Raw genomic sequence first — 14,565 nt, forward strand, 5'->3', positions numbered from 1 at the left:
AAGCTCGCGAGGTCTGCGGCGCCGCGGAAACGCTCCTCGCGCAGTCCGGCGAATCGGCCCCGCTAACGGGGCAGGCGCGCTCAGGAGCCATCATCTCAGCCCCCTCCCTTCTCCGCGCCGCCCTCCGAACTGCACGCGGGCCTTCAGCCCCTGCATATTCAGGATATTCAATTGTTTTCACGATCGAAGCTTTGTTACCGGCTCTCCATTTTTCACGCAATGTTATTCTTCGCCTAAATACCTCGCTGACATAAGATCACTTTCAGTATGTGCCTAAGTGTTTTCTTGAGCAGGAGATTCAGATTCCTCTGTAAGAGAATAAAGCATCAAAATGATGCCCCCAAAACCTCCTTTACAGCTTTATGCTCAAATGCAAAGTTCTCTGTCCGTTAYGGAGCTGAGCCCAGAGTAAATCTTCTGCTGACGTCTCCCCACAAACGCGGCAGCGCTCTACAGCAAGGCAACCTCGTGGGATTTAGTTCCACTTTTTTATTATTCAACTTTTTATACATAATAAATACAAACTTTTTACAGCCAATATAAAGAAAGCATTTGCACCTATGCTTTCAGTGTACTGACGCTGTACACGATGATACGTCGAATACATGCCCTGTATGAAGAAATCATAGTTAAAAAGGAGGCATATTTTTACAACTTTTCTTCTTTTTTTTAAATAAAATTAGCAGCTCTTACAGAAAATATTTTAAAATACAACTAAAGAGACTTTAAATAACACTTTCTGAATTTTGAAAGTCCAGGCATGAAGGACACAGAAAAACTGGCCAAAGAAATTGAACATGAACGTTATGGCAACGCTTGCTTTTCTTCTGCATTGTGAAGCTTTCAAAATTTTTGCAAACAGTTACATCTTTTTAAAAACTTCTCTTTTTTTTAAACTTAAGAACAAGTTTGATAAACACATAAAAAGACCTCAAACAGATCAACAGGACAAGAGGTGCAAAAGAATGAAAAAATATGGAAAAGACTCTTCATTGGACAGTCACTGATTTCATAACTGATCAATGAATTTTTTTCTCTTCAAACAGCCCCACTCTTGGTTAAAGATCCCACTGGGAAAGGAGATTGGCAAAGGYGAATGTTTCAGAGACCCAGCTTGAGTTGGGATTTACAAGTATGTGCAAAGTTTATGATAAAATCTTGTTAGATGATTTTTGTAAATGCAGCCTCAAAAATAGCCCTTGTTAGTAAACTAAAGGTAGAAAATGTACTGGCGTAGGAAAAAAAAGGTGAGCACATAAGAGCGCATTCAACATAACCCATATAACAGCTTAAAAACAACAAATTTGTGATGCTTTCTAACTGAAGCTTTGATCTGATGGATATTGCTCTTCTGAGAATAATTTAGTGAAAAATCTCGTCACTTTTTCCGTCTGCTCTGACCATTCTTCTTCAGGTTACAACTCGGAATACCCTCTTCCTTTCTCTTTCACGTGAACAAAAGAAAGCGGTTTCCTTTTCAGAGATCTCTGATTTAAAATTAGCTTTGAAATTCTTTCACTCTCTATTTTGTGCCTAAGAGTAATTTGAGAGCATAGTCTGTTATGTTCCTCTTGGCCACAGAGGTGGTCTGAAGGCTTGGTATAAACCAGAGATTTTCTTGGTTCTCCAGATTTGGCTAGTTAATGGGCTTTGCATGGGAAAATGCTACAGGACCATCCAATGCAAAAACTATATAATGCATGTAAATATTCTAAATGTAACTTCTAACTCTAGCCAGATGTTCTGGTGACAAAGATATACTGCTAATGTTGGATAATAAAGTACAGGCAATAACTGGGATAAGAGTGACCCAAATACTTAAAAAAAAAAAAAATCAAAAAGCCAAAATCTGCTAAGAAAAAAAAAATGAAGCTCAATTTCCAGATCTAGACAAAATCTCACTTACTTTTCTACCAGTTGGTTTATGCTATGGAACAAGATGTTGCTACTAATTCAGCACCTCCATATTAGATCCTCTATTACTAAATGTACTGCATAAATATTAATACAAAGAACATTTAGTTCTGTTTGTTAATTATCGAAGAGGTGTGCATTAATGTAATTAACGCCATATGATCTGCATCACTTTTCCTTATAAGATTATTTTCCTTTTTCTTCCTTCTTCAAGGGGATAAAAGAGGAGCCAGCCTCTCCTTATACTTATTTTTCGGTTCCCTTTTTCATTCTGTAAGATCTGATTAATACCTAATCAGACAAGTAATGCTACTTGAAGAATTGACAATCTTTAACACATTCCTATGGCAACAGTAATATACTGTACTAATGCACGTGATATAAGTATGCTATGACTAACTTGCATGAACGAGGCTCTTTCCTAAGCCTCCATATAAAAATTGACCATCTTCAGCCAAGAGAGAAACCTGCTCCAAGGCGATCCTCTGCTCGCTGTTTGGCCCATCTTGGTTTGTGCTAGAGGAAGAATGATATATACAAATCAAAACAAAAAAAAAAAGGCACAAAATATTCATGACTGTGGGAAGGAGTCCACCATGTCACTGTCACATAAAATCCTTCCTATCTCTTGCTCTAGGAAAAGTCTTCATCATGCAAAGGTGCCTAAAAACGAGATCGACCAAATACCGCGTTTGGCCTTGATTGTAGCACTACTACTGAACTAGTCCAATCGTTACACCAGAGTAATTTCCACGTCCTCTATCTTCTCTGTCGTCCGGCGATGATGCTGCGTAGGGGGCGGCGGAGCTGCTCGCACCTGGAACAGCCAGAACCAGCACGGATTCATCAGAAAACGGTCAAAATTTCAAAGCCTGAACAGACTAAAGCTGAGACTTTGAGCACACCCCCCGAGAAGCTGCAAACACACAGATATTGTATTAACGTAGCTATAGTGAGCAACCAGCTGAACTCTGGTCCAGTTATCTCTGACACTAGCCAAGAAATACAATTAAGCCATCAGTGCTTTTAATGATTAAAAAAACAAGTAAAAATTAAGAGCCACCACTTTTACATGACTTTTCTCCAGGATGACTAGTAGTCATGAGAATGCAAATATATTGAGCAAAACAAGCTTTTTATTCTGCCTGTATCAAYGAAAACTCTGGCAGATAAACCGAGAGGAACTCTGGACTCCCCATGAAGTGCCRGAAGCTGATGCCACCCTTGCCTGGAACCCGGGTGGGCTGGAATCCCCAAGAAGGAACGTCGTGTTGCATACAAGCAGGTTCCTYGTTTAATCAATAACTGACCTCGGTGACAGACAGCTGAAATCTGATGCTATTTTCGTACTCTGACACATCAGTAAAGCTGGAGCATTGCAATCAAGCTTTAACAGCATTTCACGCAGAATTTTTACGAAGTTTTCGCAAGACACCACAGCGACTTGCTACGAAAAACATCACCTGCCGGGCATGAAATAGCTGTGCAACCCCAGCCAGAACTGGAGCTTCCAGCTGTATTCCAGCAATATCATAGCAAACTTCACAGTGTTTTTAAAACAGGAATAAGTTAACGTGCAACTTCTCTGATCAATACTTCAGTACTTAATCATGCAGCACTATCTCTGYGTTGCATATTTCAATGAATAGSGTCAACTCAGCGAATATTCAGCCTTGGCACGTAAGAGCAGAGAAACCTGTGGGCTCTACTGATGTGAACAAGAGGGATTCAGGTGCATAAAGACAAAATCCTGGCTTGGTTTAGTCAGACAACCGTCATGCTAAATACATGTTTTCTGCAACTTTATTATTCATCRAGAATGCAGGAAAATCCAGCTGTTCAAATCTTAGTAGGATTTGATTTAGGGCTYTGAAATCTCCAGAACTTCATTTTACAATTAATGCTGGCAGATGGATTTGGAAAGTTCTAATAGATCAAAAAAAATATTTGGGGGGCAAAACATCTCTTTTTAGGCAGCAAAGACATCACAAACCAAAGGATCTTATCACTGACAGATTTTAATCTGAAACATTCAAATCAAGGGGTTTTAAAACAAACTTAGCCCTAAATGTTGCAAATGTTATGTCAAACTGCTGGCAAGCAGAATTGTCCRCCGACACATTGTGCAGCTGACAACACAATCTCCAGGAAAAAAGATCAGGTGACCAARCTGTTCTAGCATTTATTTAGCGCCTCTTTTTTAGTTCCCTTTAGGGGGTATTACAGGCCTGCAGGAACAGAAACAATCTCCCAAAGCTTGAAGAAAGCACTGCAAGATTAGAAAGTGAAGTCTTTTTTTTTTTTTATCATCACTAGAGATGTAAAAATTTCCTCCCTGGTGAGATTTCATGATTCATATGCCTCACACAGAGACACAGAGATATTAAAGCTATAAAGGTAGATAAAGACAGGCAGGTTAGCTAAAACGACAGGGGACAGAGGAGACTCAAGGTCATCTTTAAACACAACGACTTACTGTTCAAACAAGAGCAGCTTTGTTTTGTCCCAGTGTTTACTTATCTCATACAGCTCTCATGTTCTATAGCTTTTTGACGCATCTATGGTATAACCAACGAGGAGCAAACACATCTTTCCTTGAGCTGTTCTTCTGAGAAACTGTGTTTTCATACTTGGTAATTGGATTTGCAGAACACAGAGAGCCAAATTATCAGGAGCTGTGTCAGCAGAATTCCACAGCTTTCAGCGTACCTATCCTGATTTGCCYGAACTGGTGATACGACCTGGCTTGATAACATTGCAGAATCAATAAACACAGCAGTATTTCAAACTTACAGGTCGCAGTTTGCCATAAGAAGTTTCAGGAGGGAGTCGCGGAGGCTGTGAGAATCCCGGAGACTCTGAACCGAAGCTGTTTTCTGAAAGATTAAGCAATCCACCATGAACAGGCCATCTGGTATTGCTGAGTTAGCTTTACGCTGCAGAGAAAGGCTTCCCCCCCCCCCCGGTCTGAAACACAAACATCTTAAATTAAGCATCTGGCTGAAATGCTCATTACCACAGATTTCCTCACCGTTAGTTGACGGCGATCTGGGAAAGTACTGGGAACCTCTTTTATCAGGGCTATGGTACGGACTGGCGGGCGGCTGGTCGTACAGCGGCAGCGGCGGCACGGCGTTGTTGGGCTTCGGAGTTGGGGACACCTGCGTTCAAAAGAGGGAGACGCTGCGGAAAGCTGTCCTCCAAGACGAAATAAGTCATCCGACACATTTCTATGCTAGTAGCTTTCCTCTAGCGAAAAACTATCTGCCAGATAAAATTGCTGTCAGGTACGTTTGAGGGAGAAAGCCAAGATATCCAACAGTGACGGTGATTTTTAAATCATAGGTTGCCACTGAGCGAAATTTTCATCCTTTCCCAGATATAATTTTGACAGACTTTTTGAAGGTTATCCAAAACCATTCATCTGGCCAAGCATGCCTCTCCACAAACACACATCCAATGTTCAGCTCCTGAATTTTATCACAGCTGCGCATCCGGGAACGTAGCTGAAGATACTTCTCAGTTTTCATGGTCGTCTTCCCAAATGGACAAATAAAAATACTGCAGAAATTACTTTGTAGGAAACGTGGAACACCACTGGCTAGCACCACAATTACAGATGAAAACATGTCCAGTTTTCTATTGTGATATAAGGTTTACAGAACTGTACTGAAAYGAGGCTATTGTAATAGAATGAGTTATTGTAATGGCATATCCTACAATATTCTGCCCTTCAAAAATTAAGAAGATACAGAACAGATTTAAGTATGAAAATATTAAATTAGGATTAAAAGAGCCTATAATTCTCTTTTTGCCAGGCTCTGATCTCTCAGTATATGCCATAAATTAATTACAGGAATTAGACTGTGAATTTTTGTCCTTYGGTTCATTTCCTTCTGCCCAATCATTTTCTTCTATTCACAGATCTGTTATATTTGCATTATATTTGCCAAAATACATCGCTGGATAATTATTAGGCTAGGTAAGAACAAAAAGGTATGCACTCAGGATTTTTCTTCTTAAACTCGTTCTGATTTTCTTTTTTTTTTCCAAAGAAGAGGCAGATCTTTGCAGCCTTGCAAAATCTCCTAATTTCTTTTGTTATCTTGTGTCACATTTTCATAGTATCTACTACACTAATAGCCAAAGAAAAAGCTGGAGTTTGTCAAAGCTCATCACTGAAAGAAAAGGGTGAGCCAGCAGAAACTCAGTTTCTTACAGGAAAATGTTCTAACAAACTGGTACCAGCCATGAAAACGTGCACTTTAACTTTTCACATACCTGAATATCTCCAATCCACGGAGTCTCTCCATTTTCTGAGGCTGTAAGTTCTTCAACTAGTACAGATGGGAACACCCCAACACGGCCATTGAATTCCCCTTCCCAAAAGCCATCGTCATCTTGATTCTCCTTGTTCAAGATGCGGATGATTGCTCCTTCAGGGAAGGACAGCTCGTCATCTGTCTGGCCCTCATAATCATAAAGTGCTTTTACAAAACAGACTGAAGAATGGGAGAAAGAAAAAAAGCATAAACGGCATTAGTTTCAAAAAAAAAAGTACTGTACATAATTGCTCAAATTATTTTAGTTTTTATCTTAATATTAATCTCAAATCCATGAGATATCCAGGTAAATTACACAGATTCGTGAAGTCACATGCCAAATAYGAGAAATTCTCACGCTCCGCCACCCAAGTCGAGCCACGGAGTTCTTTCACAAACAAACCGAACAGACTATTTGACGGTATTTACCGCTGGAGTCTCCGTTCAGGTTGCCCGAGACGAGGTCAGCCTCAGCTGAATTGTTCGAGGTGTGCGACCGACTATCCAGCGCCGCCAGGGACTGCAGCATGCTCAGCAGGCTGCTGGACGTTGGGAACTGCAGGTACTTCTCTGGAACGTAACCCACCTGACCTGCCTTATTGCGCGCCTGTAAATGAGACACAAAATGCACTCTGCCTTCGCATACTTCTCTTAGAACAAGCCAAATACTTTTTCCTCTCCCAAGTGCTGTTTCAAAACGTGACAGTGGAAAGAAACTGAGTTCAGAAAACAGTACCTTTACCCAGTCTTCCATATCTCCATCTTCAATAACCTCCAATACCTCGTGCTCCTCTATGGTCAGTTCATCCGGCTGAGAAGCCTAAAGCGTGTAAGAGGAAGACCACACAAGAGAAGCGCTTTCAGGTGCAAGGGACAGACAGGGTAAGGAACTCTGTCATCCCGACGTTCGTTAAAACTGATGATGTTAAAACCCTGCAAAATTTCTGACGCAGTATACTTCAAAACTCTTTAATAAAGGTTCTTCTGTACAACTGCCGATACTCAAAAGGCCTTTTTCAGTCAAGAGGACAGAAGGAAGCACCCTGAATACCAACCAGCACGTCCAAGCCTATTTCCTTTTGCAGCCCTAATTACTCCWTGCTCTAAGACCGTATCCGTGAGTAGCTCTGGCTACTGAAGCGGTGTGATTTACAGACCTACTGGTGCTAGCCAGCAGCGTGAATGCAGTTTGTCAGCGAGGCTTTAACCCGCGAACGGTGGTTTCGCTACAGCGATACAAAGAGCGGCTTTGTCAGGCAGCGCACAAGCATGCCTGCGCCGACCGGGCGTTTCTAATACAGACACCCTGACTCAGTGACAAAAATTAAAACGTCTCCTGACGGCAGACGGTCTCCTTGAAGTCAGACAGGGCCGTCTCCACGTGCCTCCGTTCCGGTAGGGACTTCAAGAATTTCATACCTTTGCAGTTTTGCCTAACTAGATGTTAGACACGTTTAATTTGCACAGTTGTGGAGCCAAATGTTAAGGTTCTAACTTGGACAAAATTCCACAGGCATAGTTGCATCTATTATTTGCTTGTTACAAAATTAATCTTATAATCCGACAGAAATTTTGACAAAAAATACAAACCTTATAGGAATAAACAACTTTGCAGGTCAGAGGATAATTTCTTAGAGTACCAGAAGGACTAGAACTGCTGTCATCAAAGACATCCATGCTGTCTTCAAACTCTTCACCTTCCTCCTTTTCTGCATCGGCATTAATCTGTTAAAACAAATTAAATTTGTCATATTACGAAGTAAAAATCAGTGAAGAGACAACAGTAGACAAAAATGAATTGACTAGTAGTCTTCAGCAATTTTAACTATTTACAGTTATTGAAATATTGGTAAATGAACAATGATACAATGCAAGTTTTTTCCTGAAAAAATAAGCAGGAGACCATCAATAAATAACATTTACCATACGAGTCTCAAGTTACATCAGAAAAGCAGTCAAACAAAGCAAACATGGCAGGAAAAGAATCAGAGCTGTAATCAATCTACATCTTAATAGTTCAGCTGTATTTCTTGATTCAAGAACAGGCACCTGTATTTTAAATACATTATTGTAAAAAAAATATTGGAGGCTGCGGCTCAACTGTTGGATAGTTATATATATTTTTAATACAAGATCTGAAACAGCGGCTAATGTACTTCAAAGATGTTATTTAATAGCAACAACATATAGTTTGATGGAAAAAAGAAAAGAAGGGGAAAAAAAGAGAGACACACTGAGGATTTATGCTATTAAAAGACCAATGCACCTATGACCACAAGTTACAAAACAAAGCTGCAGGGAAATACTTGGGGAAAAAAGTAATAATAATAAAAAAAATCAGTCTTCCATCTGGCGTACTCTGYACAATACATTTGCTGCAGTTTATTAAAAAAAAAAATTCTTCAGGCACAGAATTGTGATTAAAAACTAGCTATAAATGTCTAAATAAAAACTGAAGTCAATCTGCTGGAAAAATACAAGTTTCTATAAAYGTAGTTTGGGTAACGTTGACGTGTGCTGTACTTTGGCCCTGTGCCTGGATTAAATTTTGAATAAACATTTTATCTCATGTGAAAAGAGGCAAGTCCTTCCAATCAACGGCAGCGCTGCTACGCAGCTGCCGTCTTCGCCCTGCGTGGTCGTTCCGTTCCCTTCGTGAAAACGGCGCGGCCCATAAATCGAGGCAGGAGGACCGGCGAGACGCTGCGGGSGGCTCGATGCCGCCGCGGCTCCGGAGCGGCTCGCTCCCCTCTGCCCGGGGCAGGACGGCGCGGCGCCTGGCCAGCTCCCGCTACCCGTTCGTTTCCACGTTGTAATTCCTCCGCGGGGTCTCTGGAACTYGTACGAGTTTCTCCCGCTCGTTTTTTCGTTCAAGTACGGTTTACATCCATCCATCCATACACGGATGCTGCTGTAAAAAAAAAAACTGCCATCCTACCTAGCTAATGCTTTGCTATATTAATGATTACCTATAATTAAGGAAAATTTGTGTGTGTGTGTGGGGGGGGGGGGTTCGCCCAGTTTTTTAACTAGCTTTCACTGTGCATCGCCTGCTTGCCCGGAGCCAAAGCCGAACGCTCAGCTGACAGCCGTACGCAACGCCGTGGAAATTAATGGATCACACATATCTAGAAATCCTGGTTTGTAAAACATCTGGTTTTCCAACAAGAGGAGGAAAAAATACTTTTTAATTTTTCAGTGTGTGGGCTGCTCAAAAATATTCTTTCAATKGAATCATTTGCAAAGTCGGCACACACGCAAAGGGAAAACAGTGTTAATGATGCAAAAAACGCAGCAGTTTGTCTCATAAAGCGCTTTCTGCGCATGGTCTGGTGCCAAAAGACAGTCTAAGCAAAGAACACGGGCCTGGGCCACGGTTCTGTCAAAGGTGTAATAAAAAAGAGAACCAACAGAAGAATAAATGCACGTTAAAAAGCGACAGGATAGCTCGATTAAGCATATGAAGAAGATGTAAATATGGCATTTACACGTCTCATTTATCTTGTGTATATGCACGAGAGATTCAACACCAGAAGCAGCCTCAGTGCCCAGAAGCCCTTTGCTCCATCTACTCTGAGAACACGCCGAGACCTTACGGACAACAGAAGACACATTTATACCAAACCAGCTCAAATCTGATTTGGGTGTAGGAGCTAAAAAAGGTAAAATCTTCACGGCAAGTCACTGGCAGAAGAGTCTGCTGAAGCACCGAGAGGATCCACCCAGCAGCGGCGTCTGGCGATCCACAGGGCCCGAAAGCTCAATTTGTTTGCTGCGATCAGGTGACGGTCAGGCTCGAATACGAACCAGTAACCTAACAGCTGAAAGAAACCATATCCTTCCCCACGAAAAGCATCCAGCTGCACGTTCACCGTTAACGTACCAAGTGCGAACGTTATCTGTAACTTTGCAAGCGCTACGCCTGCACTATACGAACGTTACGTTATTTCTCCTTCCTCTTGAAGAAATTACGGAAGAGTTGCAGTGTATTTGCTGTCCTCCAGGCAACACGAAGGCTTCTCGATTATGTTAATGTGTAACAGACGCACGGCATAAATGCAAAATAACAGTTAACTTTTTGGCATCTAGAGTGGAAGCAAAAAAAAAGTTGTATTTCTTCCCAAGATTCTGCGTTGTATCAGAAAGCAGCCAGCTGGGCATGCGGTGGGACACTGATTCCTCCAGCTCGGTACACGTTGTTGTAGCAGGTCAAATAGAGACAGAGATAGCAAACGCTCCGGGCCGTTTTCTTATTTGTAGCTCAGTAAAAGAAAATACCTCGCAAGTTTTGCTGGACAAGTTACGTCACGACAAATATTGATGCTCGGAGCAAAGCGACGCGTGACGCGGCCAAGGCAGACAGACGAGATTTGAACGCTAAACGCGCGCYGCTCTTCGGGGTGAGGCGAAAGCGCAGGCTCTTATAAGCTGCAGCAAGTCTTCCAATAATTGCCAGCAATGTGATTTTTGCAACGGTGCTACAAATCCCATTTACGGGCCGGCCTCACGTGGCCTGCCAAGGTCAACAGCATCTTTTTTTTTTTTTTTTAATACAAGAACATATGCAAGCTTAAAAGGGGGGAAAATACAAATCAGGTTTTAACCTCCCACGCTGTAGCATCCRCCAGCTTGCCAGGGACCAGCACTGTGTTTGGCTTCCGGGCCAAGCGCTGGCACGTCTGGCGGGACAGAGAGCAAGGCAGTGGGAGGAACCCAGCAGGAAGCTGAAGGAGGTGGAAAAGGAGGAGCAAAGGAGGAGGAAAAAACACATTTCTACACAGCTATGTGGCATATCTTCATCTTTCACGGCTAGGAAGGATCTAAATGAACCGGAGCACAAGATTCCCTCCGGGCTTGGATAAGTATGAAACTTGGATCTGCCTACTGCAACTTTAATCTCTAATTATCCTATTAACCAGGGAATGAAGCCTCCAGAGATGGACTACAAAGAGCAGCGATTACAACAAACTTACTGTAAATCACCATCAATGTGTTCAAGCTCTGGATCTAACATCCTAGAAGAAACATCCCCACATCCTGACCAGAAGAAAGCAAAGAGTGGTTTCAGGAAGCGTTTGTTGAGTCCCCATTCACTGCTCGCTCACTTTTTTGAAGTAAAGTTAAGTTGACATAGATGGAAAAAAACCCTGTAYGTTCAAAGCAGACTTCCCCTGTAAGGGTTTGCCAGCAAAACACTTCTCTCTTTAGTGTTTGCCCAGTAATGGGTAAGAAAATGTGAAAATACATGAGAGTGAGCAGGATTTTGGGGGTGTAAATACTGCATCCTTGCTGAAATGGACATTTTGCTTCTTGTAGACGGCCAGCTGAAGAAGGACCTTCTCAAAGCATTTGCAACGCAATGGGAAACCAGCTCACACTCCCTGGAAGCTTCATTACACATAAAATGTACAGCTTCCGTCTCAGAAGTGTTTGTTAAAAACATTTAAAAAAGGTGTGAATTAAGTAATTTTAGCAGAGTATGAAGACCACAACAAAAAAAAGTATCCGCACGCAAACTGAGGCTCCATAAAAGCCTCTGAATTTTGTTAAGCGTTGTGCCACGTGCTAAACAGGCACACAAAAATCTAAAATTTGTTTGAGGCAAGTTGACTAAGCTTTTAGGAATTTTATTTTTTTTGGTTACTAGGAAAGAGCAACCGTTTGGTTAGTTTTACTGCCAAAGGTGACAGCTCAGCATTGCACGCCATGTAGGGAAAAAACAAAACAAAACAAAAAAACCCAAGCTTTTTTAGTACTTCCTGTTTTTTCGAATAGGATTTCTTGGTCCAGGCAGCTGTTTGATTCAGCTATTAGTGTTTATTTTGAAAGATCTCATTCTTCCGGAGTTGGGGGGGGGGGAAGCAAGTTTATTTTTTTTTCCTGCAATCCCTCTATGATTCACATAAAAATGTGCTTTCTTCAAAGCTAAACGTTTCTGAGAATGAATTCCAAGCTGCATATGCGAGATGCCTCTGGCCTATTTTGCAAATCAGCTACATACGTTACAAATGTGAGTGACCTCGTGTACAACAGAGTATAAAAACCGTTACCAACTTCAGAGTGCCCCGAGTTGGGTTTCAGTTATCTTCTGCACACGCTGCAGGAAATTTTGGGAGTTGCACAGCAGACATTTTTCTTTGCGGGGAGGYGGCAAAATAAACCTGCTATTCCGTGTTTTAGTCTATACGAGTTGCTACTAGGGGAGAGTCGGGGGAAACAGAGAGCGGTTTAACGCATCGGCAACGGTACCAGGTGCGAAGAGCCGTTGTTGGTCACCGACGGCAGGCTTGCCCAGCGCTCGCTCTCCAGCTCTTCCATCACCTGGTTCATGGCGCTTTTCAGCCACGTATCCACCGACACTCCAATCTGCTTCAGCAGATCGAGCCGCGCTTCTGCCTTCAGCTTGATTATCTGAGGAAACAAAACACACGCACAAAAACAATCAGAATTCTTGCCAAGATTACGTTTCGTTCCTTGCCGCAATGAAAACACACCTTACACGCAACGAAACCGAAAAGCCAGGGTTTCACGACGTCTCCCGAATCGGGGCCGCCGCCCGGGCAATCTGAGCTGGGGACGGACGCGCRACGCGCAGCTCGGGCCAAGGTGGCGGGACGCAGCGGCGCGGCGCGCGCAGCCCGGCTGCTCGCCCGCGGCCGGGGCGCCGGAGGGCACAGGAAGCTGTCGCGTTACGGAGACGGCGCGTTCTGCCATTTCCAAAATTGCTCTCAAACGATCCTGGTGTTTTTCTTGGTTTCGACGGGACTTTGCGCTTTATCGCTGTTACTTGTGTATTAAGAAGATAAGTCAGAAAACAAATGCGAAGCTTTAGGTGCAAGTTTGGTTCAGCTGCGCGCCCGAGCGCAGGTACGTTTTCACTGGCAAAGCGAGCGTCGGGGGGCTTTAAACCTGCTCCAAAAAATGAAACTACCTTTTGAGGGAGGTTATTTAAACTTCTGTTTCGAACGGATGTGATCTTCGAAGGGCAGATGAAACTCCTAAAGATGAGAACTTATCAAGTGTAATTAATCTCGCTGCGCGGACGCGCCGTCGCGCACGCTCTCACGCGCAGCTGGGTACCGGGAAGGACAGGAGGAGCCTGCAAAACATTTCCCATGAGAAAGGCCAAAGCCGCTCAGCCAGAAGTTTCCGCTTCTCCATTCAAGCGCTCACGGGGTGAATGATTTACACGTGCTGTAAACACCGCTCGTGCGCCCATGGAGCAACTCCCGAACGCCTTTAAGGTCAGCGCGGCCCCGGCTGCAGCTTGGACTTTGTAAATATTTACGCAAGCAACACGCTCCTTGAACAGGAGAAAGTCCCAAAGCAAAAATCCTAGAGAGATTTCCAGCTTTGGGGATCGTGTCAGCGAACGGAATAAGCGTCTCCCCCCTCTACGGTTCTCGGAAAGGCAGCATCCGTCCCGTAGGCAGCGATGGGTGAAGCGACGAGGCTCTGCTTCACGCGAACGACGCGCCCCGAGCTCAGCGAGCGAAGCGGGGCCGGCCGAGCTCGGAGCATCCCGAGCACGGGGGAGAGTCTCACTCGGCAAACTGTTCTGGCTGAAAAGAAAGCACTGCGAGAAAGGTTTTGGCTCAACCCTCTGAGAAGATGTTATTTCTGTTTTTTCATTTTAGAAACATTTTTCCTTAAATTTTAGGAGGTTTTTTTAAATAAAAGGATTTAAATATAAACAAAAAAATGAAACCATGCTTTTAAATAATAAACAATATTACACAATTTTGGGGCCACTGTAATTCTTTTTCAGCTCAGCCAACAGCCACTATAAACAGCTATTTGCATAGCAAGAGGTGGAAGTGAGTYTGAGTACAGTAAAAACAGCTATGGGAATGCTGCAAATATGCCCAAAGCCAAAGCAAATCCCTGCTCACCGCCCCCTGCAAATCAGTTTTAATTGGCAATCCAATGATGTTAAAGCAAGGATGCGTGAGCAAATAATCCACACAACTAAACTTCCACTGCCCTGTTGCCATAAAACACATCTGGGGTGGAAARCCATGCCAAAAACACCTGCCGCGGGAAAAAAAAAATTCCCAAGGCATTCAGCCTTGAAACAGGGAGTCTAGCAGTACCTCCAGGTTTATAGCACGAACCTGCAATGCAGTAACTCAAGATCATGTTGCGCCAGAGATTCAAGAAGCGGGTAAGACTAAAACGTCAAGTTTTTTCTTTTTTTCTTTTTTTCTTTTTTTTTTAAGTAGGAGGAAGGGCTGGGCAGGGGGAACACCAAGGTGAAGAAAAAAACGGCCAAGTTATTCATCGAGAAGAGCCCGACCAGAGGGATTATTTTTCCCACGCTCAGGCCTAA

At 43.0% G+C, this 14,565-nt stretch overlaps 1 protein-coding gene across 1 annotated transcript in view; it reads right to left on the reverse strand.

Annotated features, from left to right (window-relative positions):
* Positions 1-474: 474 nt before the first annotated feature.
* The window catches only part of FCHSD2 (FCH and double SH3 domains 2), a 136,149-nt gene continuing 122,058 nt past the window's right edge, over positions 475-14,565 (reverse strand). Inside the window, exons 12-19 of the mRNA XM_085300568.1 lie at positions 12,486-12,647; positions 7,827-7,961; positions 6,973-7,056; positions 6,666-6,843; positions 6,196-6,416; positions 4,946-5,075; positions 4,708-4,790; positions 475-2,731 (exon numbers count right to left, since the gene is read on the reverse strand). Of these exons, the coding sequence (XP_085156694.1) occupies positions 2,648-2,731; positions 4,708-4,790; positions 4,946-5,075; positions 6,196-6,416; positions 6,666-6,843; positions 6,973-7,056; positions 7,827-7,961; positions 12,486-12,647 (1,077 nt within the window). The 3' untranslated portion in view covers positions 475-2,647. The remainder of the gene's footprint in view (positions 2,732-4,707; positions 4,791-4,945; positions 5,076-6,195; positions 6,417-6,665; positions 6,844-6,972; positions 7,057-7,826; positions 7,962-12,485; positions 12,648-14,565) is intronic.

The sequence above is a fragment of the Rhea americana genome, unplaced genomic scaffold, assembly GCF_003343005.1.
Source record: "Rhea americana isolate MKP2758 unplaced genomic scaffold, rheAme1 scaffold_165, whole genome shotgun sequence".
NCBI classification, from domain to species: domain Eukaryota; kingdom Metazoa; phylum Chordata; class Aves; order Rheiformes; family Rheidae; genus Rhea; species Rhea americana.